The 25,978-nt window shown below is 41.5% G+C and overlaps 1 protein-coding gene and 1 long non-coding RNA gene across 4 annotated transcripts in view; one reads left to right on the top strand and one right to left on the bottom strand.

Annotated features, from left to right (window-relative positions):
* The window catches only part of FGD5 (FYVE, RhoGEF and PH domain containing 5), an 80,320-nt gene that overhangs the window by 34,758 nt on the left and 19,584 nt on the right, over window positions 1-25,978 (bottom strand). For all 3 annotated transcript variants that reach the window (XM_064667027.1, XM_064667028.1, XM_064667029.1), the window contains exons 3-5: window positions 14,072-14,201; window positions 8,136-8,194; window positions 7,995-8,025 (exon numbers count right to left, since the gene is read on the bottom strand). In XM_064667027.1, the coding sequence (XP_064523097.1) occupies window positions 7,995-8,025; window positions 8,136-8,194; window positions 14,072-14,201 (220 nt within the window). The remainder of the gene's footprint in view (window positions 1-7,994; window positions 8,026-8,135; window positions 8,195-14,071; window positions 14,202-25,978) is intronic.
* Window positions 9,823-10,936, top strand: LOC135420075 (uncharacterized). Its single transcript, XR_010433332.1, has 3 exons — window positions 9,823-10,377; window positions 10,485-10,556; window positions 10,855-10,936. It is a non-coding gene; the product is annotated as an uncharacterized LOC135420075 (long non-coding RNA).

Here is a 25,978-nt window from a genome sequence, read left to right as displayed (position 1 = left end):
GTCTACCCACAGATGCCAGTTCATCAGATAAAAAAAATACCGCTGCTTTAACAATCACTGAGAAGGTTATTCTGCTGGATGAGTTAATAGAAATGGCAGCTAGATTTTTCCATTCAGAGACAATTTCCTGGCCTCCTACTCCACTATGTGATGTGGCCAAATGTGCTGTGAAAGGAAGGAGGGGCTTGATAAAAGGAAATATCTAAGGTTGCACAGCTCATTGAAAGATGCCAAGCTGTTTCTGTCCAGCCCTGAGCCAGGGTGGGATGGGTTGAGTATCTTCCTCTGTCAGGATCTAGTGATCAAGGAGCTTATTGCCAAAAAGGCAAATTCTGTTCCCTGAAGTTCAAAATTCCTCTCTCACCAGTAGGAACTGACTGTGGGCAAGAGCAGGTCTAAGTCTCCTCAGATTCATTCCTGGCTTTTCTGTTACTGTCAACTGCAATGTACACACTGACTCACTACGAATTGGGATGACTGGACAATCTAATGGATACTAGCCAAAAGAAAAGTCACCCATACTACATGGGATTTAGCAGCTATGACAGGTGAAGCATTTGTTTTCTGAAAAGCCACTAGAACTAGGCAAAAAAAAATTATGATGACAATTTTCTTTTTGGTTAACTATATCCTAGATAAAACAATATCGTAAAAGTTTCTGAAGGAGTATTACTATGTTTCCTAGTTAGCTGGGTCTGATTTCCACCATGTGTCCTGCTATTAAATTTTCCATTTTTTCTGATGTGTGAGTTAGCCTATCTAACATCACATTTCAGCCAGCATACACTCCAGAGACTTACCAATCAACTAAGCAAGTCAATCCGTCTTCTGGTTGCTTTTTGTAACTCAAAGGAATCTGCAACCTTTCAAAGTCCTCGGTCATCATAATTAACACAGACTAGGGAAAGGGAAACAATCTAAAGGGTTCTTTCAGCTTTTTGTGCATGGGCAAGTGAATAGCTGTAGTAAGTTCACTACCGATGTGCTTAAGTAACCTATTATGTTACAGAGCTGTCATCTTTTCCAAATTAACATCGAACACATTGAACACTGTATTTGTCCATTTTCCACCACAGCTGAGCAACAAGATTAACACCCCTTTCCCACAGTATCTCAATGGATTTAATTAGTCATTAATTGCCTGCCCCCTTGATTATAATGAATTCTCAGACAAATTATTTAATTCCAGTTGCCTAGATAGCCAGCTTCCTAATGATTAATAAAAACCCTGCAGCATAACAGTAATCACTATAAACATCCATTAAAAAAATAATTATGTCACTGTTGAAAATGCTGAGTGCCTGGAAGGCCATTAATCAACTGCAGAGTGCTTTTGCAGTCTCACTAACTGTAATCAGTCACAGCAACTGAAGGTCTCCGAGTCTGTCACCCAAGCCCCATGTCTAAACTCAGAAGGTACCAAACACTGAGTCCATGTATTTCTCTGCTGGATCAAAACTTTCTGAGAACAGCTTCATGAACTGAAGTTGTTCAGTTCGAGGCTCTGGTGTGACAGCTACAGAGCTTAATCTCGTCCAGGGGCGGATGAGCCTCCAGATCTCACTCCGGTCTTATGCCTGTACCTGCACTGGTATTTGTCTGTGCATGGGAAAGCATAACCCAAGCCAGCTAGATGACATAAAACGTTAGCAACTCTGCTATAAAAATACATTTTTGAAACATAAAACTTTTCATTGCATGTTGGGCACCCATAAATAAGCCCTTTATAGCCACCCAATGACCATATCCTTAATTTAACATCCCTGAAATAAACCCTACAAATAAGTAAGTGAAACGAAGAGGATCAAACCCCACAGCCACAAAGGAGGGATTTGTTGGATTTGTTTTTTCTTCTTTTGTTTGTGCACATCACTAACACATACAAGTTACATTTTTACCCCCCAAGAATGCTTCTGAAGAATTCTATTCTCTGCTGGAAAGGAGGACTGTAATCTGGAACCTGTTATAAGAGTATGAGACAAGCAGGGTTAATTTCAACAACATCTTATGGTTTATGTGGAGCACAGCCTAACTGTCACATGCTTGGCTCTTGGAAGAGAATGTGATGCCCTCTCTGAGGTGATGAGGCTCACTGTAGGGTGCTGGGATATGAGATGCTTTATTGATGCTAGGAGTGCCTGCCAATGCTAAGAGGAAATAGTGATTACAGGAGAGTTTAGAGGGGAAAAAATTAGGTACCTAGCTCAGGGCTACAGAAAGGTACCCCAATTTACTTGGGATGAACAACCTGGAAACTTTTGTAGCAGGTAGTTATTTCCAGGTACTCTTTCAAAGAAGTCAGCAATGCCAGCAATGCACAGAGATTTTTGGTAGAGCACTTATCAAGGAAGTTCTCTGTCAGATTCAATATCTACACAAAATGCAGTGTTCTAATACACGAGCAAAAGGTGTAGTTAATGGGAGTTAGTTTTGGGTTTTGCTTCCAGGATTCTGTGAGCAGATGCAGAAACAGTAAGCTTGTGTATTATATCTCTCCAACAATGGGGGTGAATGTACTTTGGAATCCAGCTGCAAAAATCAGTTGTAGCGATCCTGTATGCATATCAAGAGCCATTTTGCAAGATGGATACATCCCATACATATTCAGATCTTTTTTGTGTTTCAGTCCTGCTGCCAGTTAGCCTTTATTAGCCTGAGAACATTTAACCTTGCAGGACCCTAGTGAAAGGAAGGAAAACTAATCTCTTGTCAGTTAAACCATTGTTTCAGGCAAGTATTTTCCCCAGGAGAAAAAAACTGCCTCTGTGTATGTGTGTATATGTATATATATATATATATATGCTATGTTGGGTGATTCCTTTTCTTCAACTTCTACTTGAAAATAATTTGTAGTGCAGTAATTCAGTCTGGATCCAGAATATCTGTTTGTTTTTCTCTATATTACAGAGTAGACCAAGTTAGATCAGTTCATCCAATGGGGATGAATGAATGGGGATGAATGAATCCCTAGGGAATGGGGGACTACTGCAACCAGTCTAGTTGGGGTAGTCAGGAAATGACAGGACCAAAATTAGACTCTACCTTCACTGTAAAAAGCTGATGGTTCTGCCACCTACAATAGGCCAAAAGTAACTATGTAGATTAGAAAGGTGAGTACACTGGAGGAGAGAAAGTCAGGATTTTGACTTAAAAGTGTAGCTAAACAGCTAGCTCTATTTGAAAGAAAACCTTTTAAAATTGTCCAGGGAATGCTAGATCTCCTTGGTTTTCTGTTGTTATTTGTTCATCTTCTGAAACAACAGTGTAGAAAATGCTAATCCAGTCATAATGGAAATCTTAGTTCTTGCATATTGACCATAATGGAAGGAGAATAGAAGGAGAAAGGACTACACCATTAATATGAGCTTTGCCAATAGTAATATTTAGTCCTGTGGTTTGACCAGCAGTTGATCTGCCCATGGGAATTGAGGTTCCTTCTCCCTGGCTCTCAGCACTGTGTTCCTGACATCAGGCCTGCATTTGAGGCAGAAACCATGACTTTCTAGTAGAAGATGGTGACTGTAGAGCAAAGCCACTCTTTAACAGGTCAAGAGAAATATCTGAAATAAATAGTATTTCTGTGAACAAAAAGTGCACATTATACTAGAAGGACCAGATTACTAGACTGTGGCTGGATTAGAAAAGCTCTGAATGCCTGCACTCTAAGTAATATGTTCCAGATCTTGAGTGCTGAAACAAAGTCTCTACCTGCTCTTTATTCCATTGTCTCACTGGGAGGAACAAAGCTTCTCCCTGCAGTCATGCACAAAGCAGAATAGAGCTCAACTGCTTCCCAGATTATGAATTATCTTCATGTTGTTGATAATGAGGGAAAGAAATCTTAACTCAAAAGGAGTCAATGCAATGCCTTGAAGAAGTTAATAATCTGCTGTTCTTGCAGTCACCCGCCAGAGAAAAACTATGTAAATTTATACCAACCAAAGGTCTGATCTCTATTGCTGTCATGGCTGAATCAGCTTTCTCTGCTTATACCTCTGGTCTATATCAAAGAACAAGAAATGTCTGATGGGTGAATAAGTTCCCCTAGGATATTTCTACAAATTTCAAGAATATATTTGTGAGTTTCCATTATGGAACAACACTGAAAAAAAAGTAAAAAGGAAGTGAGTGCAGAAAGCAGAAGTATTAGTGGAAAACCATGGGCATTTATCTGCCTCAGTCCCCACCTGGGGATAGTGGCACTTCAGCTGCACAAATCCTGTCTGCACACAGCATGTTTACCTTGCTTACACCACAGTACCCACCTGGCATCCAGACTTTCATACTCTTCAGTAAAGTACATACATACATCCATCAACATACATGCATCCAAAAATCATTTTACTTGTATATCTAGAATTGCAATTGCTTCCCAAGTCAAGCTGATATTTTAATGGACTGATAATATTGGGAAGTCATTCATATTTGATGCTTTGTGAGGGGGCCAGGGAGGAAAACGTGAAATCTTGTTGCAACCCAAACTACGCAACTGAAGTCTATACTAATTGCATAAAATGGTGCAGGCTTTTACAACCACGTTCACTTTCAAAGGGAAGGTGGATTCAACAGACATTGCATATTGCAGAATCTAAGGGACATCTAGACATTACAGCTGAGAGGAGGCTGAAGAGTTCAAAGGAGGAGAATAAAGTCTCCATATTAAAGTTGAATGCAGACATGAGGCTCTGTACAGTATCCTGGGAGCCAGGTCTGACTCATGGTGGTGCTTGGAGGTATCTGCATCACAGCCATCAGCCTCTCTGCTAATGATGAAAGTGGCACCCCTGAATTAAAAAGTGGCACATCTCCTGTAGCAGACTGAATGACCCCTGATCTGCATGAAACAGTGATCTTATGAAATTTCTCACTACTGAGCTCAGCAGAAACAATGCCAGATGAACAGCAGAAAATGCTATCGCAGCAGCCACAATTAGTCTCTTCTCCTGCCATGCAGGGCACAATCTAGGTCAGGACCCCTGACCTCAGCACACATTCACATGCAGCCAAATACACACATTCATCCAAAACACTGCAAATGAATTTCAAAGCCAGCAGGCTCTATCGTATGCACTGAGAATACTGTATCAGTGGGGCTTGTTTCCAGGGAATTGTCCTGATGCCAGATGTGCTAGTGTGGCTTCTCTCTCCTTTTAAGAGATAGACACATTATCTGAAAACTATTTTGGCTCAACATTCCTACTGTGGGAGCTCCGTGGCCAATACATAGCTACTTTCCCACTGCCCTTAAACACAACAATGAATATATAAATGAGAAAAAACCCCAGGCTACTGTAAGTGAGGGCAAGCTATTCTTTGTAACAGTGTGTCTTTTAGGCTTTTATAAGAGTTTCAGAGGGTCTAACAGCCAGCTAGTTCTTCATTTAGCCAGCATGTTCCATTCACTAAAACATTTGATTAGGAAAATAATGACTTGATTGGTCCAGCAGAACTTTGAACATCATCCAAGAAATTTACAGTAATAAAAAAGACTCAGCAAATCATTCACTTGAAGTGTAAATAATTAGAAAGATGGAATTCTGTTTTGTCTAACATGTCCAAAGGTACATAACTACATAACAGGTATTTTTTGTTCTTGAGAATTTGCTACCCACAAGAATTCTGAAACTTGAGTTTAATCATGAGGCTGTCATGAATTAATGAGGCTGACTTCATGATAATCTGCATTTAGGTACCTTTGAGTTAGAGACTGGAGCACTATAATGATTTTGTTCTTTTTTATTTCCTAAGATTTATTTTGCAGTCAGAAGCCTTGGGATACCCAGTGTAGGGTTGAATTCCAAACTGTTCTGAAGGCTGGAGAACCAGCACATATCTATTCATATCATATTCGTATCCATGCCTTCATATACTTAGGAAGCATAAATCTGAGTCTTGGTGTTTCTAAGAATTGTGGTCCACTGTTATGAGGAAAATGCAAACCAGGAAATAGGATCAACTTTCTTTGAATGAGGATGTGTTGGGGCTGATGTTTTTCTTCAGTGCAGGGCTGTCTTTTAGGTACCTTAATTCAATAAATGCCTTGGAGGGAAGTAATAATGACCTCAAAGGGGTTTATGCATACAAAAAAAGGACGATTTTACGTACAAAAGCCAAAGGCAAAATAAAAATGAACATGGTACACTATAAAGCAAATGCTTGATTGCATACAGACTGGGATTGTGAGGCAATCTGAGTCACCCTAAATTTGATTTGTGCACATCTTGTAAACTCATTTGAAATAGACTAGCTGAAGGGAAGTAAATGAACCAGACTCTCGGTGATGCATGACACTTTAGGCTCAGAAAGCCACCTGCAGCATTTTTGTTCAAGAGCGAGCACTAAGAAATAATATCAAGTGCAGCCTGCATTACTGGGGCAGAAAAATAGGAGAAAAGAATGACAAAGTTTGAGGATTAAATAATCCTGAAGGAAATTTAAAGACTAATCAACTTCTGAAAACTAAATTGTGAATACCAAGAGATCACGGACTTGGACTACAAGGCCCTGCCAGTTCCATTTGCTCAGACCAAAATGAGTTCTTAAGTCGCTGCTCCAGAGAATTGCATTACCTTTGAGTAGGGCAAGTAACAGCTAACCTTTTAGATTATTATCACTACTACCACACCAACTGATATGGAGTTTGTGAGCTAACACAGTGTTTCCAGTCTTTCAGTTCAATACCAGAGTGGGTGTATGGAAATGTCATCATTTTGGCAATCAATCAGTTTATTAAAGTCTCCACTGAAAGGCCAAACAGATTCTGTTATGCTGAATGAATAGCAGCTACAGCCAAGCCTGGACATGAGATGGGAAACTGCTCCTGCTGCAGGGTTAAGAAAAGCCCTTTTTTCCTTTCTGAAAAGAGCTTGGGTGTGGTTTATTTCCTTGCCTTTCTCACCAACACATGGGTTTACACGAGAAGACGAAACTTGAGACATGAAGATGAACATTTAGAAACTGTTTTCATGAGAACACTGGTGATGGGAAACAGAGAAATGTTTGCCTGAGCTGAGGAGTGTTGTCAAGGAAGCCCTTGGTCCTAACTGGCCATGAGTGGGGTGCTGTACCTTGACAGTAGTTTGATGACTCTCTGTTCACTCATGGCTGCTTCTGAAATATGCCAGTGGGACTTGTGTCAACAGCAAGTGTGCAGTGAAGCATGATTTTTTGCTGATGTGACTATTCCTAACGCTATTTAAATACGGAAGAATAAGGGAAAAGGGGTATTTTAATTTATTGTACCTTTTTGCAGTATGGCAGTATGGAAAAACCTCTGTTAGGCAATATTATCCCTGCACTCTAAGGGACTTACACATTGTAAAATTGGTAACGGTTTCTCTAGATTTTCGGAATAATACGTTGGGCAACAGGTGAATATGAAGATCCAACAGCAGTTGGGGTGGGAAATGTAACAATGCTGTGACTATGGCTTTCCAGATTGAACATGGAAAAGAACAGATAAACCCATAAACCAGTGGGTTTATGCCACACAAGAGCTCTCTATCAGGCCTTATACTTCTGTGTGTTCTCTCATACGTTTCTGACACCAGATATCCAGCCCATACTGGCTATTACCAATACTGCATTATCAAAAAAAAAAAAAAAAAAAAGCTTAAAAGGAAGCAGAGTGAATCCATTCAAACCAAATCACCATCCTTCATAGCTCTGCATCCATCAGTCTCGCTCTGAGGAGAGAGTGTTCACTCCTGTTTATCACCATCTCCTTCTCTTCACTAGGCTTATTCTGCATCTTACACCAGTCTGAGAGCCCCAGCAAGCATTGTTGGCCAACGCTTTTCCCTCTGAATGATAAATTTATAGATTTGATGATCTGCAGCAAGAGCAGATTAGTGGCAGACATATTCCTTTGCAATGGTTCACAGTAAGCCATTCCTTCTTAAATTCTCCTCAATCCCATCAGTGTTTCTATGTCTTCTAAATTGCAGCTAAGTAAAATGGTATTTAGGCTTCAGTAATTAAAATTATTTACTTACCATGTGTAACAGCTGGAGCATCTCCACATATCTGAGGAAAGAGACAAACTTTTATTAATTGCTATCAAATGAATATGGAAGGGTGGACTGCCTAGCTTCAACTTTAGAATAGCAACAGATAGTTTGTAACTATGAACTCACACTTTTTCTGAAGACATCAGCTCCTGGGCAATGAGGTAAGCTCTGGACTGGCCTTCTTTCTGTCAACAGAAAAAGTCAGAGACAATTAAAAGATGTCTCATTCCAAGAAGTAAAGCAGTGTTAAAGAGCACTTTGAACTGACATATTTTGTCAGTAAAAATAGTGACTAGACTTTTATTCTTTGTTGTTCAGTGTCTGGCATCCTGGACTTCTTTCCATGACAGGCCATTTCCCCAATTCAAATACTCGTAGTATAGTACAAAACAATAGCTGCCAATGCAGATATCAAGTTTGTGTTCTTATTGAAAATGGACAACAAATTTCTGTTGATTTTTACAGGTCCAAAATTTGTCAAAGAAGCAGAAAGTGCTTAACTTTAAACAGACTAGCTTCATGGCTGTTGCGGCTCATCCTACGTGGAAAAGGGAGCTCTTTATCAAAATGGTCATATTCCAAACTGTTCTGACTGCTGTGCGTGAGAGCTGCGGAAGCAAATGGGGCAAAGGGCTTTATTGCATGATAAACAAAATGTCTACATGAAATGGCCATAAATATCTCCAGAAGTAGTTCAGTACTTCACCAGACAACACTGAAATCTCAGTGGCATCTACTTAACTGGTGGGCATCTTGGAAGACACAGTGAACTGTGAAAGCAAAGTATATGGCTCTGAGGTGCAAGTGGCTAATTAGGGCATTTTGCTCATACTTCATGACTCATCCTTATGATAAGAGATGAACAAAGCATAGAAATATGTACTGAAAGGAATGTTCTAGGAAAAGTTTTACTTTTTTAGCAGTGGTGAAGTAGGGAGCTAAACCAGTGGTCCAAAAGCAGTAAATAAAGCAGCCCTCAGTGTCCTAAAGTGGACTCAGGTGAAATGAGAGCAGCATCAAGTCTTTGTGACAGTGCTTGCCAGACCAAGTATGCTGGGAAGAAGACTCAGTGAAGCAGAAAGCCAAGGGTCCCCACATGGCTGCACAGCCTCCATCTGCTAAGCAAAGGCATGCACTGAGGCTGGAGGGCAGCTTCTGGAGAGGGAGCTGGGAAGGAGCCATACCACAGGGCTGGGCACATGACTGGCTGCAGAAAGTAAAGATTTCTAAAAAGGTGGCAGCTTGGCGGTGTTACAATAATCACTTGGACTTTGTTTCAGAAACTTGATGGTTGAGGGACCTGCACTCCCTCTATCCCCTGTTCCCAGAAGTCTGTCTCTAAATACTGTTGTCTATCTCAGAGTTCATTTCCTGGTTTAAGAAACAGCAATTACATAACACAAGACAGGCAATGCCTAGATGCACTCTCTGACTTGCCCTAGACAGGCCATGTGACACTGAGGTCCCTGAATTTTGTCTCTTGGCTAAGACATATTAATCATAAAAGCTGATGGCACTTTGGTGACAGTGCCAGTCACTGGCCTCTGGGCCCAGTGCCAGCTCTTAGTTGTGCTGATCTAGTTGTTTGCATGACCTTGATCAGAACCAGACTGGTCTCCTGATCCAGCTTAAAAAATTGTGGGGCTGGGGGCAAATCTGCCTCCATGGGGCTGGAATGGGGTTGTTTGGCCTAAGAGCAGCACAAGCAGATCACAGAACAATTCACTAAACCCCAGAAGCATTAGTACTGGACAAGTCACTTCTCTGGTGTACTCAGGGAGTGACCCTTTGCATTTCAAAAGTGGGAAAACTACTGAAGACTTGGAATCAGCAGCTTCATCCTTGTGCATGCCACTGGCTTGCCATACTGACACGGACAAACTCCATCTCTCTGCCCGTCTTAGTACATGCATGTCATTTCACACGCTGCTCAGGGTAGGGGGATTGGACCTTGGTGGTACCCAATCAGAGGCTTATCACAATTTCATAAGCTTCAGCCTCTGAGCTGAGGGACTTCATAACGCCCCTGTTGTAACTATCACGCACTATGAAGCAGTTAACAGTGATGCCTCAGTGGTGCCAATAGTAAACTGAGGCGTTACAAGAACAAATGACTTTTTCAGGCTGGCTTTGTGAATCAGTGAGAGAGAAGGAGAAGCTGTCCACATCTGTCTCCCAGTCGAATCTTAACTATTAAGCTCATTTACCCTATAATTCCTTTAATGCTCATTAGCTGAGTGGGTCCCAGATGGATCTATTTTTTTTTCTTTAGCAGTAAAAAGCAATCATGAAGTTCAGGTTTGAATCCAGCTCAATGATGATAAGAAAAATCTGGGGTTCTGCATCCTGGACCTTGAGCATTTGTCTAGTGAGTGAAGGTTCAGATGTAGGAGATGAAGAGAAAGTCCTTATTTTACTAGGCATGAGTTTTCTGTTCCTAACTGGAATCTCTAATTCCAATATTATTTTCTGTAGGCAGCTCAGATGCCATCATACAACCTTGAGAGCCCAGTACAGAAAAGCCATGTGTCACCTTCTGATAAATTGGTAAGGATTTAATTAAATGAACATATATAAAAGACATATGAATAAGAGGTGGTCCAGGACCATCTTCTAAATTAGATTAGCAGGAGAAAAAAAAGGAGTGAATCTCCATCAGTAGTGTAAGTGAAGGACACCGCTCTTCGTAATATAATCCAGTAGAATCTCAAAGGTTGAGAAAACTTACAGCATTCCCTGTCTCTGAGTTCTCTAAGTTGTTATTATATGCCAGCAGAGTGAAGAGAAGGAAATAAAGAGCTTTTTTAACCAGAAATAATGAATTTTCACTGTTACTCTTATACAGAGGAATCAGGACTACCATGTGACTTCTGATGACAAATGCTAGACTTCTCAGGGTCTGAGGTACTCCCAGTGGAATAAAGGCAAAAATTCAAAATCCACCTCCTGTTTTACATTTTTATACCTGCCCCATTCTAAATAGGTTTTTAATAATGAAAATTCCTCTAACAGAGATGAAAGCCCTCTTTTTGCTCTTTTAAAATAAAGTTGATAATGTAAAAAATACCACAACAGATACTACTGGCTGTGTTTCAGATTGTTTACAGTGCAGGGGCTCTAGCAGCCCCTGAAAATTTCTCCCCACTTGCATGAGTCTGGTCCCCAGGAGAGCATGGATTCAAAGGAGATGAGCTGTTGAAACAATACTAGGAAATGTGTGTACAAAGCTAACTTTTTAAACTACATTTACTTGTAAAAATGAGCTTAAAAAGAAACATCAGAGGAAAAAATCTGCTTCAAACTGGAAGTCTTGAGATTCTCCAGCAAACAAGCTAAGAGAAAGCAGATGAGCAAAACCAAAGCATGCTCCTTGCATTTTGGTACAGAAATTCACTCATGACCGTGAAATTCACTCATGAGCAGATAGAATTCAGCTCAATGTAAATGAAATTCATGTATCTGGACACAGGGGGGAGATTTTATAATCGAGGCTGTTTCATGCATTTATTTAAACCAAGTTTCCCTGAGGAGCAGAAAAACAGAAATCAAACGAACAAACCCCAGAAGATTCCTTTTTTTTTTTTTTGGCATGTGCGTATGTGTCTTTTAAAATCCAAATTTGATTCTTAGCCTGCCAGCCCTAAATGGCTGTTTTGACAAGATTAGCTCATTTTGAAATCCTATTTTTGCATCCAGACCAATATGTGTCTGCCAATTCTCCCCAAATGACAGTGCATCTGAACTCTTTCATATTGTACAGGCACTCCCAGGCATTTTGTTCCAAGAGATACATCACTTCATCAGGGAGCTGGACAAGTTCTTTGCACTTTGGCATTATAGAGGCAGGTTTTGATAGAGCAGCTAATGTTCCCTTGGCACATAGAAGATTGGTGTGAGAAGACAATAAGCAGAGGCAGGAGCAGCAGGGTAGGAAAAACAGTCCTCTATGAAGTCCTCTGTAAAGACACCAGTGCTTCCTGAGACATGAGCACTCACTGGTTCATCAGCCGGCTTGGAAATATGGCCTGTAGTAAAATGAAGCTGTTTTAAGAGAGCTCCCCAAGAGCTTGTGGAAGTCTGGTACTGAGTACTGTGATCCTTGCTGACAGTCAGCTTGAGAAGCAAAGGCCAACAAAGCAGCCACACCTGTTCTGATGTTCTCTATCAGCCATGTGCAAACAGTTTGTGTTCTGAAGAATGGGAGAGATACCTCCAGTTAGACTCTGAAGCACATACTTGTTCTCTAAGTGCTGCCTTCTTCTCTGACAGCTACACAGCGTGGTTACACCAGGGCAACAGAACAATTAAAATACATGAGGTGCAATAAGGGAGACATTTAGAAAAACATTATTTCCCAGTGTCTTTAGTAAAACCCTACAAGAAGGGGCAATAAAATTGTTTTTAGCAGTCTTGAATTTACTTCCCAGTGCACAGTGATTGCATGCATTCCCTTGTGAACTCAAGTCAAAGTTTTATAGTCACTTCACAACTACCATCACGAGATGCTGAGAAATCTGGTCATCTTAGATAAGACACTAGGGTACACTCTAGAAATGCTAGTGGTTTGTCAGCTAACTAATAGGAAACTATCTGAAAGGAAAAATGTTTTTCACTTAATGGGGAATGTCAGAAATTTAAAGGCTTTTCCCTTTCCAAAACAGTGTGAAAGCAACAACCAACCAGCAAATAAAACCTCACAAATCTCAGAGGAAAAAAGATTGATTGTGACTGTTTCACTTGTTTCATGTCATCATGAAGATCAAACCACAGTCTTTTCCACTGGTACCAGAGGCAGTTTAGCACCCTGCAGGCTAGACATAACTGAGATATGGCATGCGGGGAAATCAAAGGAAGCTATTTCCCCTCCAAGATTAAAGCAACAGCAATTTCAGTTACCTTTCAATGTCATTCTGCTTGCAGTTTCTATTTTCTGTTTCTAAAGAACTGGTGTCCTGGTAGGGGGGAAACTATGCTTCCCTCTTCATACTGGCCTCTAAACAAAGCTTCACGTTCTGGCAATGCCTGAAGAGATCTGATCTTCCTAGAATCAATCTACTTATGCTTTTCCTTGACAGAGTTGACCCTTATTTAGCCATCATTTGGATTTGGAGGCTCATCTGCACAGACTTTTTCAGGCTCTGACACATGCTCATGACCAAACACAAGCCATCTACAATCAGGAAGTTGTATAGCTGTGTTGACACTGAGAGACCAGGACAAAATGAAAGGCAGAGAGAGGTGCAGGTAATCAGGATTTGCTATTTTCCTATGCAGCCTTAGTTCCTGGGGCTCAAATTGGAAGACTTCAGAAGAACATACCCATTTGTTGCACGCATACCAAATGAGCTATGCACTGTGTGCTTGTACAGTAACCCAAGGGTAGGCTCACGTTGGTTTTTAAGCACAGACACACATACGCACGCACGCATGCGCACACACGCCCTCCAGTGAAAAACAGAGGTAAATTTGTGCCTAAGCCTCCTCGATGCCATTTGTTTAACAACTGCACTGTTAGTCAGCTTACTGGAGATTAAAACAGCCTTATATGGTCTTAAGATGTGGTCACATTTCCATGATCTTCCCCATAATTTGTTTAAGAGCTGTTTTATTAATCAGAAATCAGTAAAATAAACCCAAACACAAGTGGATTTTCCTGTAATGAGAGAATTTTGAGATGGCAGAGACCTATTAAATAGTTTACTCCAGCCAACGCAAAACTGGTTACAATACGGTATTTGTCTTTTTTTTACTCAGTGGAGTTTTAAATTTTCAAGATTGCAGCTAAATCCTTTGGAGCAAGACATTTTTCCTGACATTGAAGTCAGGACTTTCTTGCTGTTTATGCTGCCTCCACTATCTGTCTTTGGACTACATTCTTTGCCTTTGCCACATGCTATAGGGGCAAATTGCTGTTAACACACTGGGGGAGTAAAGGACTGATGGCTCTGACATTCCTAAATGAGCACGAGACAAAGAGCAGAGAGAGTTGAGAATCTAGATCCTTCTGCTAACTGCTTTTTCCTCTCCAGCTTTCATGCAGTCCCCATTTTTGGGACTTTTACCTTGTTGATGAGGCTGGGATCACCAGGGCTGCTCTCCTCCTCTTCTGAACTTCTCTGCTCCTCATCTGATGTGACAACTTCCATTGGTATCATGGAGACTGGGCACACCTTGTAAGGCTCAGTGTAGGCACTGCAGAGAGAATAAGAACAGACTAGCTCAGTGGTATTATTCCCTCAGTTTGGAATAAAAAGTTCATACTTAGTTGCAACCAGAACTGCTTTGTTCCTCCCTAGTCAACCCCTCAAAATCAATGCAGTAAAATCATGCTAACATCTCAGTGCTTATTAAAAATGGAAGTTAGATGTTGTAACAATGGGTTTTTCTGGGAAAACAGAATGATGAGAAAAGTATAACTGTAATACCAATGGTATCAATCAAACTACAAGATACTCAGATCCCAGAATCCTCAAGTTGTTTCCAGGAAATCTGAATTCAGCTCCAGAAACCTCGAGAAAGCTGTGCAGTAAGAGTACTGGATCTAGTATGCAATACAGGCCAGTGGCTTCACAGCATTTTCTTTTAGAAAAAGAAAAATTCAATTAAAATTGCCCATGATTTCAAAACCTCCACAAAGCATGACTAGAGGTAGGTAATCCAGATGGTGCCTGCCCTTTACCTTAGAAAGGTGTCGTTTATTGCCAATCTGAATACGCCTAGCTCCAAACTCCGGTTACTAGATCTTGTTAAACCTTTGTCTGCTGAACTGGCAGCAGTCTTCCAAATGTTGTTACTGTGTACTTACAGGCTGCATTCAGGTTGTCCCTTCATTTTGACTTCTATATGAAATAGGTGAACATCTTGGTGTCTTACTATGTTATGCCTCCTATCATTTAATCATTCTAAAATCTCTGAACTTCTTCCAATTATCCATTAGCATTATTCAATTTACTACCCATTTTAGCATCAGTTTTTACTACTAGCCAGTTTTCGCACTGTTCTTGGTACTGCAACACAAAACTCATTATTTCAGCACTGACGAAAGACATATACCAAGACTGCTATACCAAGTATACCAGCTCTAACACCCACCTATTCTTACTTGACTTTACTGAGGTTTTACATTCAAGGACCATACTAGTATTTTTGGCCACAGTGTCGTTCTGGGAGTTCATATACAGCTTATACACCACAGTGGCCCCAAGCCTTTTACATTTCCAGGGCAAGGTTCCAGCGTTCAGCCAACAGGGTGAGTCTTGAGAAACAAAGTCTGACATCTCTGTGTTTTCCAATAGACATGTTGGCCAACCAGGTTAGTCTGTGATGTGAGCCTGGATTACTCAGTGTGTACGATTTCTATACTTCTCATTTCCTCTGAAACATTAACTTCCTTTCACAGCTCTGCCTCACCTCTTTATTTTTCTTTGATCTCCCACGTGGGGTTCCCAGATGTGAACAAACCCAAAACTTCAAAGCCAACACTAGAGTTACAGGAGGCTGGGCAAAGAGGGGTTAATGTAAGTGGGAGGGCAATGAAGAAAGAGATTCCCAAGGCCACTGACCAGACTCTTATTTCCTCATTTCTAAGCTGCAAACAGGGCTGTGTGTCTCCCATGCAGATGTGGCCGTCAGCCTTTCTGTTACACCTCCAGCTTTTCCCTCATGCACAGAGTCCATGAGTTCTCACAGGCTGCCCAGTGCACTTCTCATGCCTGGACAAAGGGCCAAGCAGCAGCACTGTTCCTCTTGTTTATTATTAGTGTCTGCAGTTTTTCAGTGTAAGTGGCATCACCAAACTTTGAAAACCTGCCTAGCCTCAACAGCAAAGGGGCCTCAGCGCAAGTGAAAGCAAGAGCAAGGCAAATACAGGAACAGTTCAGGGAGCTTATTAATAGTTGAGCCAGTCTCAGTCCTTACTCGCACAGTCCTGCAATTTGTAGTTGTTTGCCCCAGCAGACATGAAATTAAGGCCCTCCCTCCTTTTCTCTCTCTCTCTCTGATAAATGACTGCATTATGTTAATGTAAGAACACATTACAATTTGGGAAGAATGCCTCAGTATATTAGTCCTGTAATCATTATGAATGGCATTATTAAAGGCTCATGTAGTAGCAGAACTTGCAATATTGCTGAACTGCTACAGGGGCTTCATTTACAGTAGACCTGCAGCCAGTGGCATGGCTTGTGTTTAAAGAGAAGTCTCAAAATGTTATGGATCTCATTTGCACAAGGGATAGGCATAAGCATATTTGTGCCACCATTTCCATTTTGCTCTTCTCTGACCACTCCAGCAGCACTCTGGTGTTTACTTCTGAGACTGTTCTATATTGTCACAGAGCTCCTGGGCAGTACACCTTTCCCAATACTCAGCATGTGTTTTACTCCAATGAACTCACACATCTTCGTCCACCATACATGTCTATGGTCCTGTGGTCTCCTAGCACTCCTAGCTTCTTAAGACTTGAACTGTGTCCATGAACTGCTAAATGATACTTTTCTTTAGCTCATTAAAAGCACTGCTAAATAAGCTTACTGTAAGCAATAAATTTTAATGCAATGGAAGATGCAAATAAAAGTGTGCGTATGAAGAACAAGGGGAGAAATAGTCCTGGAGGTTGCAATATCTCAATAGACACAGTAATACCCAACTAATTCTCCTCCTTGTAGCAATAATTTGGTTGGATGAGAACAGATTGCAGGCACATTATCTGCTGCTCCTCCAGCAATTGTCTGTCATCATTCCAAGAGTTAGCCAGCACAAGAAAGGAAGCAATGGGCCTTCTGGGACAGTCTGACATTTAATTGACTGAATAAATGCAGGAGGATGCAGTGCAGCAAAAGTCTTTCAGTTAGCACCAGTTACATTATAATTACCAGAGCTGCTGATAGGTACAGAGCAGGGAGAAGCTGTACAGATGCACCCTACTAGTTACCTGTGTGCCTTTATCTCTGAACATGTATTGGTACATCTGAAAAAGTGTTCTGGCATCTACAGATTCTCTGCTTATCCTGCTCCTATAGTTTGTTTACATCTCACCTCAAGTGACCTCAGTGACTGAGGGGAGGGTGAAGCCATCAAGGAGAGGGAAGCTGAACTGATCCTTGTACTAGCACTTTGTAAATAAAGTCCAGACACAAGTCTCTATTAAGTGGGTGATTTAACAGTGGCAAAAAACACAGACAAAGTTACTATAATAATGGCCTATGAAGACCATGTATTTTTGTTTGCATAACATCACAAATGCTCTCGGCTGTATGCTCATCTCTTGGCCACACACAGGTGATGTCCTGTTTCCTCCTTTAGAGTCACCAACTGCCTGAAAACAACAACAACAAGAAAAAAGTCTGAGTTGGTGAAAATCTCAACTTAAGGCCTGTGACTTCCACCAGATGATGTAAGTCCTCTGTACCAGTAAGGATCAGATTGCCTGCAGTTTGCTTTCAATAAATCAAGTGATGCATCCTAAAGAAAGGCTCATAAATCTCACTTGCCTTCTGCTTCATGGTCTATGATCGTGAAGGGAGAAGGGGAGTGCTCTTTTTTTTGTAAGGTATTTATATCAATGTATCCCCAGACCAGTCAGCTATGCTTATTGATACCTGTGGACTATTTATCCTGTCCACCAAGTGGCTCCTTATACATCTGAAGTGCAGCTGGTTAGGCTGTTAAAATGTGCTGGCCATGATCCTTCAAATGCTACTGCAGTAGATCCATCACAGTGCCTACAAGGTATTATCACATATGTTGGGACAGATGTACAGCATATTTCTGACTTGCAATGAATCTGCAGCAGACAGTGGAAATGTGCTGGAAACGTGCTAGTCAAAAGCACTTCATCATCTCCCTGAAGCAGCAACAATTAATCCAGGGTTCAGATGTCATGCAGTTTTAGTGCCACAGTTTAGAACACAGAATCACAGAACAAAATTATAGAATGGTTTGGGTTGGAAGAGACCTTACAGATGATCTAGTTCCACCCCCTTGCCATGGACAGGGTCACCTTCCACCAGCCCAGGTTGCTTCAAGCCCCGTCCAACCTGACCTTGAACACTCCCAGGGATGGGGCAGCCACAGCTTCTCTGGGCAACCTGTGCCAGGGCCTCCCCACCCTCTAGGTAAAGAATTTCTTCCTAACGTATAATCTAAATCTCCCCTCTTTTAGTTTAAAACCATTCCCCCTTGTCTTATCATTATCTGCCTATGTAAAAAGTCACCCTCCCTCCTTTTTATAAGCCCTCTTTAAGTACTGGAAGGCTGCAATGAGATCCCCCCAGAGCCTTCTCTTCTGCAGGCTGAACAACCCCAGCTCTCCCAGCCTGTCTCCATAGCAGAAGTGCTCCAGCCCTCTGAGAACCTTTGTGGGCTGCTCTGGAGCCACTCTAACTGGTCCTTGTCTTTCTTGTGCTGAGAACTCCAGGTGGAGTCTCAGGAGGACAGAGTAGAGGGGGAGATTCCCTCCCTATTAATGATATGGGAGGGAGCAGGCAAGTGGGAGACTCCTGTGACTAAACCCTCTCGAGATCAAAGCAAGTCTTGTGTGGCCAGTGAGGACATTCAGATTACCCCATCCCAGTCCTGAGCACTTCCATTGTTCTCGTGTGTCTGTCCAGGAACAAGGGACTCCTTAATTGGATTTCAGTATTCCAAAATGCAGTTTTTAGAGAAGGAGACTGGGTGGCTTATCATTAATCACCATCACCAGTCATCCTGAATTAGCTTCCTTGGAATAAATTAGTTTCTTTTGGAGGTAAGTTTCTATGTACTTTCAGTGTAAAGAAGGGTAGGAACAAGTGCAGCACTTAAAGAACCTCTGCTGTGTTTGTATTTGAAAGGAACCCATAACTGGTATCCATAAGGTATATATAGCATACAGGATGGTCCCAGCTAATAAAACTCAAGAGGTCAGCAAAGAATACCTTGCTTAATGACTTCCAGGGTGTGCTGAGGTTTTAACCATTGTGTCAGCACTCAGTTAACAAGTATCTGTTCAGCATTCAGACACCCGGACTACCTGGATTACTTCCCTGCTGCCTCCCCGTGGTCTTTCACTCTGGTATCCCCAGTCAGTGCCACGACAGAGAGAGAATAGTTCTTTTCTTTGCATCTGTTGCAAACTGCAAATTAGATGATGCAAATTAATTACTACCAATATACTTGAAGGCCAAAGAGCCCCCTGATTTATTTTCTGAAAATTTCTTAGGGGTTCAGAAGTGCCTGCAAGTAAAAATCAAAGCAGTATTTTGCCAAAAATGTCACCACAAGACAAAAGAAGCAGTTGAGGAAGCTAGAAATCACGTCCTTGGTTCCATTCCTATAGTGGAACCACTGTATTAAAAGCTGCTTTTGTCAGTAATTATCAACACATGGCTTCCCATATGCATTGTTTCCACATAGTGGCAATAGGAAGTAAGTGAACTCTTTGGGTTTCTGAGGTAAGTGCTGACTTCTGCTCTGCCTTTTGTGGGGGACAGAATGTCTTTTGCATCTTTGTCCAGGATGTTTCCTCCATTCATTAGCCAAACCATGGTTCTAGATTGCTAAAAGACGATTCTCTTAATTCTTTGCTAAAAAGAGAATGGCTGTGGTGTTGAATTCTGTTAGACTAGATCCATCAAAGCTCTGAAATGAATGACAGTTTTGACTAAATATTTTTCTGTGTGCATTGGTGATTTCATTAGCAATTATTTGGCGTGAGTCAGCAAAGAAAGTTTTCAAGAACTACCTAAGAAGGTACAAACAGTTATTCTTTCCCTGTGGAGTACATCCTCTACAAGTATAACTTCCCTGAAGCCAGCTGAGTGGTGATGAGCTTGACACAGCTGCTCAGAATCAGATATGCTCAGTTTACAAATGACTACTAAATTGCTGCCATAACCTTCCCATCCACAGACTGTAGCCTGTGCCCATTTTAACTCCCCTGTCATAGGGATCTTAGCTCATAACTGCTTATAATAAATGGGATGCAAGACCAGAATCTCACCTGGACACAGCTGGGTTATGCAAAGCCCACATATATAAAATCCCCTCTATCCAGTGGGAGAGGAAAAGTAATCAATACCCCCCAAACCCCAACCCTCTATTGTTGGACCAAGAGGATTGAATCCAGCTTTTTTTCTACATGCAGTATCCCTATCCCTGGCTTTATTTCAAGTCCCATGTTCAGTAGTTACTAATTAAAAGCCTGTCTTTCTCAGACAGTGACATCCTTATTGCATAAAATTAAAATCATATGAACTCAATGCAGTGATAGTAATCGGAGGAGGCAATAGGGTGCTGAAAAAAACTGTTCTATTAAAACTGGTTATTTATTTTCTTGTATCCATTTGTAAATTATTATTTTAATTCATTCTGCAAAAGGAAGGCTCACTACTAAAGGAAATTCAAGTCCAAATGTATTTAGAGCCAAAAAAAGGAAATGCCTATTAGTGCAGCATATGTTTAGCCAGTCAGTTCCCTGTTATGGCAGATCATCAAGGCAAATATTATATCTGAAGTCTGAAAAGAGCAGGAAAGACATGATGTCTGCTCATAACATACACAGCCTGTCAAGGCAAGGTAACACAGGGATAATCACATTTCACACTCTGAGCCATAAACTTGTTTGCCTGCCAAGGCCAGAAGGGATCTCTTCCTCATGCCACAAGCATTTCAATTTGAATTTTGCTCTTCCTTGAATTGTTGTGGTGCAGAATATAGGAGAGGAAAAGAGGGTTTTTGCTCAGGTGCATAAGGCTTTTGCTCTATTCCAGACAACATTAGGGTCAAAACTCTCCCATCTTCAGCCACTGCTCCCAGAGGTGCTCAGAGAACAATGGTGCTGGTGCAGGCTAGTTTTGTAAGGGAGCACTGACAGTGAGGAGCATAAAGGTGTTGGGGCTTCATCTCAGGGAGTGTTCTCTGGCCCAGCCTAGGTCACTATGAGTAGAGAAGGGATAAGAGAAAGCTTGAGATTGAGGTTTCACTAGCTATATGCCAGATGTGCTAGGCTGGATTGGCTGCTCTTGCTTTGAGGCATCTGTACAAACCTGCACAGCCACTCCACACTTCAGGCTCAGCGACATGTACCCTGGAGTGCACAGCTGTCTGTGAGCACCATTACCTCCCTAATCCTGTGGCTTTAAACCACTCAGGAAAACAAAGCACCAGTAAAAGCTGGACATGCATGAAAATAAAACACAGAGTCCTTGGGCCTCCAACAAGTGGCATACCCCCTCCTGCTCAGTGCACACCCCCTCTCTGCTCTCACAGGCCCGAGGGAGAGGCAGTGAGCTGTGGTGGCCTCAGCTTGCGCTCAGCCTGGCCCTCTGGCCCTTGTCTTGCATTTCTTGTAAACAGGGAACGCTTCCTCCCCAGAGATGACCTGGCAATGAACTAGTGAGGGCTGACGCTCGGCCGCACCGCACCCAGTGCCCCACCGTGCCAGAAGGTACAATGGGGCAGCTGATAATACATAATAGGTTATTAAGGGCAGCTCTACCCTTTATAGACTCCTTCAAACATATTATTTACATGTCATATCAGCCACCACAGAGCTTTTACTTTCATTAAATCATCAGCTTCACAGGCACCCCAGAGCTCTTCTTTCCAACAACCTCAGCAGAAGTTTTTCTTAAGGTTGTTCTTCTGCTTGATAAATCACAGCCCTATTGATCTCCATCCCCCTGCCATTCCCCATCTCTGGTAACCTTTTGCTATGTTGAATCCTTGCAATGCAAAGGAGAAGGGCAAAATACTGAGTGCTTGGCAGTGACAAAAGTCTCTGTTTTGTGCTGCGAAACTCTTCTTCCTTCCCAGACCATGCAGACCATACATCTGCATTATGTTGAAACTCCATTCTGCATATCTGTCAAAGGACAGAAGATAACAAAGAAAACACCCACTAATTATCAGGATGGGTTTCAAATTATTTGCTGAGCAACTCCTAGCCACAGCACAAGTGGCCTCTGACAATGAAATGAAACCTTTCAGCACTTCTGCCCTATTCTCCTCTATAAAATGACTTATCTTAGTGACAGTCTGAGTTTGGATACAGTGGTGTAAAACTGGGGGGGATTCACCCTGACTTCAGTGGAGTCACTTTATACTTGTGATCTTTGAGCAGAATAAGACCCTCTGATTTCAGTCTGAACCCTCTGTAAAACTTATTCCTCTCTATAAATCAATGACGGAATAAGCCAACCCCCTAGAACTGCATTAATAAAGAGAAGGAAAAGATATAAGTAAGAAGGGACCTTCAGCTGGTCACCTGATGGTCATCTCAGAGTATGAGAAGTACACCTCTGTGGGGAGACTACTATCTGGGAAGCAAAGCTGAAACCCCTGCTCTACTACAAATTCTTTGTTATAATCTCTGGCATGTTTCTTCACTTTGTGCTTTGGCAGTCAGTTGTGTTAAGTGGGTGATCCCAGAGCAATGTGATGTTTAAAATACAGGTTGGACCAAAGGCTTTGGAAACTATGGATACCTACCACAGCCTAAACCAGAAATGCTTTGTCCATTTCCCTTGGGGCACTGTTTCACTTCTGTTCTTCCTGATGACTGCAAAGTAAAAGGGATTTCACTACTGTGGCCCAATCCTTAAGTCAAAGAGGTACAGGTACCTCCAGGATCATGCCCATGATTACTGAAGTTTAGGCACAGAGTGCTTTCATTCTTGTAGCCCAATCGGCGATACGGAAATCCACCTGGATCCATTTAACGATCACGTTTGCTAGTGTTGCTGTTTTCTGCCAGGGATGGGGGTTCTTGAGTTACCGGCTCTCAGGCAGCCAAGCCAGTGATTTCTGCATGAAGGCACACAATGGAGAACGGCAGCAATGACAGGTTTAGGCAGTGCTACTTACCCATAGAATTAGAATTCATAAAAACTTTGTAGACAGACAAAAATCAAAGAAAGGCCTGCACAAATCATTGTATGGGAGTTCTGCAAATGGAGCCAGGCAGAACAAAGGCACGTTTGTCACACACAGTGGACACTCCTGGAGATGCTCAGTATTGGTGGATGGTTCTGCTGTCTTACAAGCATAATAAAGAGTTTTAAAGTTTTAAATAGGTAAGAATCTGGTCCAGATATGTTTCATGGCTGCACAGGGAGTTTATTGACCACACTGAGCAACACAGAACTAGAATATAAGTCCTGTTCCTTAGTGTCTCTATGTTTATACAATACAGCAGCTGCTCTGTACTTTAGCATATATAGTCCTGAAACTCAGAGCACAGCTGGGACTACACTGCTGATTCTGGAATCTAGCCTGGATGAGATGTGATTAGGTGTCAGTTAGGCAAATGTGATCATTATAGCAGCAAATGGATCCAATTCATTATAATCCTTTAAGAATATCCAGTTTAACATAATCTTAAGTGATAACAGTAGTGAAAAGTCAAAGGAGGATGCCAGCTTGGAAACTGATGTCCGTGAAACACAAAACTGAATTTGAATCAATCATAATCTGCTGCAGCCAGAATTTTTAGTGATCTATGTATTAACAGAAATCTGAATTCTTGTCACCCAATGCCAAAAGACATCAGAACCGGTGGAAGACAGAGGGATTGGTTTTGTGATAGAAAACATTCTTGCATTTTTTTAAGCTGTTTAGAGTTGTGTTGGGATCAGACTTAGAATTAGTATTCCTAAAGACTTTTAGAGAACAGGGAAAATGATACTTCCAAAGCAGGTAATGACAGTTTTCAGTTTTTGTTTTCTTTCTGTTCAAAAAAATAATATTTTAATCTAAAATTAGGAGAAATAGCAATAACACAATAACACAACACTAATACTTCACAAATCTTCTGAATCTGATAGATTCAGAACATACTTCTGAATCTGATATGATTCTCAGACAAAATATGAATTTCTTGCAAGTAGTGAAGTTATACAAACACTTTACATGATAATGAGTTCGAATAAGAGAATTATCTCAAAGCATTGTCATAGCATTACTGATTTCAGTTTCACTCATGCATAAGTAGAACAACAGTTGTTTATGCACATAGTGGAATAAGGGCAGAACATGGGATTTTGAAAGTGGTATTAGGAACAGCAGGACACCCTTGATTTGTAATTGCCATTTCCAAAGTGGAAATGACTCTTGTAATGTATGGCTTTAAGATGTCCCTTTCAATGCAGTAACAACATCCATCTTTTAGATCCAGCAGTGCAAGAGTGCCCAAGTGTGCAGTGTGAGTGCCTTCAGTAGCAGCTGGCAAGGAGAACTCACAGTGCTGTATATATTTCTGTTGTGCAACTAAAGAATCAGCTTTGCAGTACCTCAGCAAAAACCTGTCATTTGCCATGTGCCTCAGGCTGAGAATGGTACTGAAGTTAGAGAGGAGTTAAGGGAAAGGTATAGTACCAGTGACTGATGTTCAGGGCAGGTGTCAAACTGCATCCCAGGCTACCAACTCTGCAGAAAGGACAAACCAGTAGCTCCCACACAGGACTGGACACATTCAACATGTGCAGAACTGACATCAACTTATGATAAATCAAAACAATCATTTTGTTGGACCCTGTCAGGTTTTTTGAGTCTTAATGAAGGTTAATGAGCGCGCTTGTAACAAACGTGGGTAGAGACCTTTCCCAAATCTTCGTTCACGAAGACTGTCCATGAGGATGATGAATGAATATTAAGGTTCTGAATTATTAATGGATTGAAAAAGCAAACTTTATGGACCCCAAAAATAAATTGCATGAGAAAAAAGCCATAATGAGGTGGATTTACAGGATGAAGTTCAAGTGCTAATTTTAAATCAAAGAATTTTCATTTGGGTGTGGCCCCTAGGTGATATTTATATTTTTGGGGCAAAATATTGTAAACCTATCAGCCTATGCCTTTCACATTCAAGCCCTGAGATCCTTATTCTACATTTGCCTCAAAACAGCCTAGTCCATCAAAATTGCTAGAGCAAGGTGAGAAGGTAAAAAATTACTACTTTGATCTAGATGCTTGCTTGACATCAGACTTTAGAGGTATCAGAAAATTTCTTTTACTGGGGGCTTAGAACTTTCCTCTGCTGCATTTATTAAAGCAACAACCAAGTTTAAATATCTAGACAGGTGGACATTTGTGGCACACTTCCTGACCTAGCAGTAAGAGGAATAAAATATGCCTTATAAACTGTGAAGAAACAAGAGGAGACGAAGAATGACCGCTGTTACGAGACAGTACCCCATGCAATAAGGGCAGAGGAACAAGCCTCAGAGGTATTTTAAATACAGCCTCCCCAATTCAAGAGAGCTTGAGAGTGTTCCTCTCTCCCTCCCAGACCAAATGATGCCATGCTTAACCTCCCACAGAGGCTAAACTAGCACTGATTCTTGCTGTCATTCTTCAAGTGGCACCCTCACTGACTCCACTACTGTGGCAAAGCTCAGCAAACACAGCAGCGTGGAAATGCAGCTCAGCCTGCAATGTGGGCACAGCCAGTGAGAGAAGTGAAATCAGAACTATCAGTCCCCAGAGCTTGTGTAATGATGTGGCCAGAAGCCATGGCCCAGTTATGACAGCTTGAGCAGGAATACAAAAGACAAGAGCTGGACCTCATCAAACAATTTTCTGTGGCTTAATCATGCTTCTCTCTCTGTAATAAAGTGTTCTGTGTGCAGGCAGATTAAAGATTTGCTTCACATCTAATGGTTCACTTTACAGGGGGCAAAACTCTCTTTGTACGTATGTATTAGTGGCAGTATAACTGTAGTATGAAGAGTCAAGATTGTGCCTCCCTGTGATACTGGTAAATCAGACAGAGCACCAAAAGGTGTTCTCTGATGATAGGTCTAAATCTGCTTGCTCTACACCTTTGACAGACAGCATCTAATTAATCCAGCCAATTACTCAAGTGAAGGGTCCTTTTATAAGCTCTTTAAGAGGGTTCTTAGCAAAACAGACAGTGCCTCTTAAAGACGTTCTTCCATCCATTAACTCTAGTCAATTAAGATAAAATTAATTGTTCCATGCCACTGAACACC

This window comes from Pseudopipra pipra, chromosome 11 (assembly GCF_036250125.1).
Source record: "Pseudopipra pipra isolate bDixPip1 chromosome 11, bDixPip1.hap1, whole genome shotgun sequence".
Taxonomy (NCBI): domain Eukaryota; kingdom Metazoa; phylum Chordata; class Aves; order Passeriformes; family Pipridae; genus Pseudopipra; species Pseudopipra pipra.
This window is presented reverse-complemented; position numbering and strand designations above follow the sequence as displayed.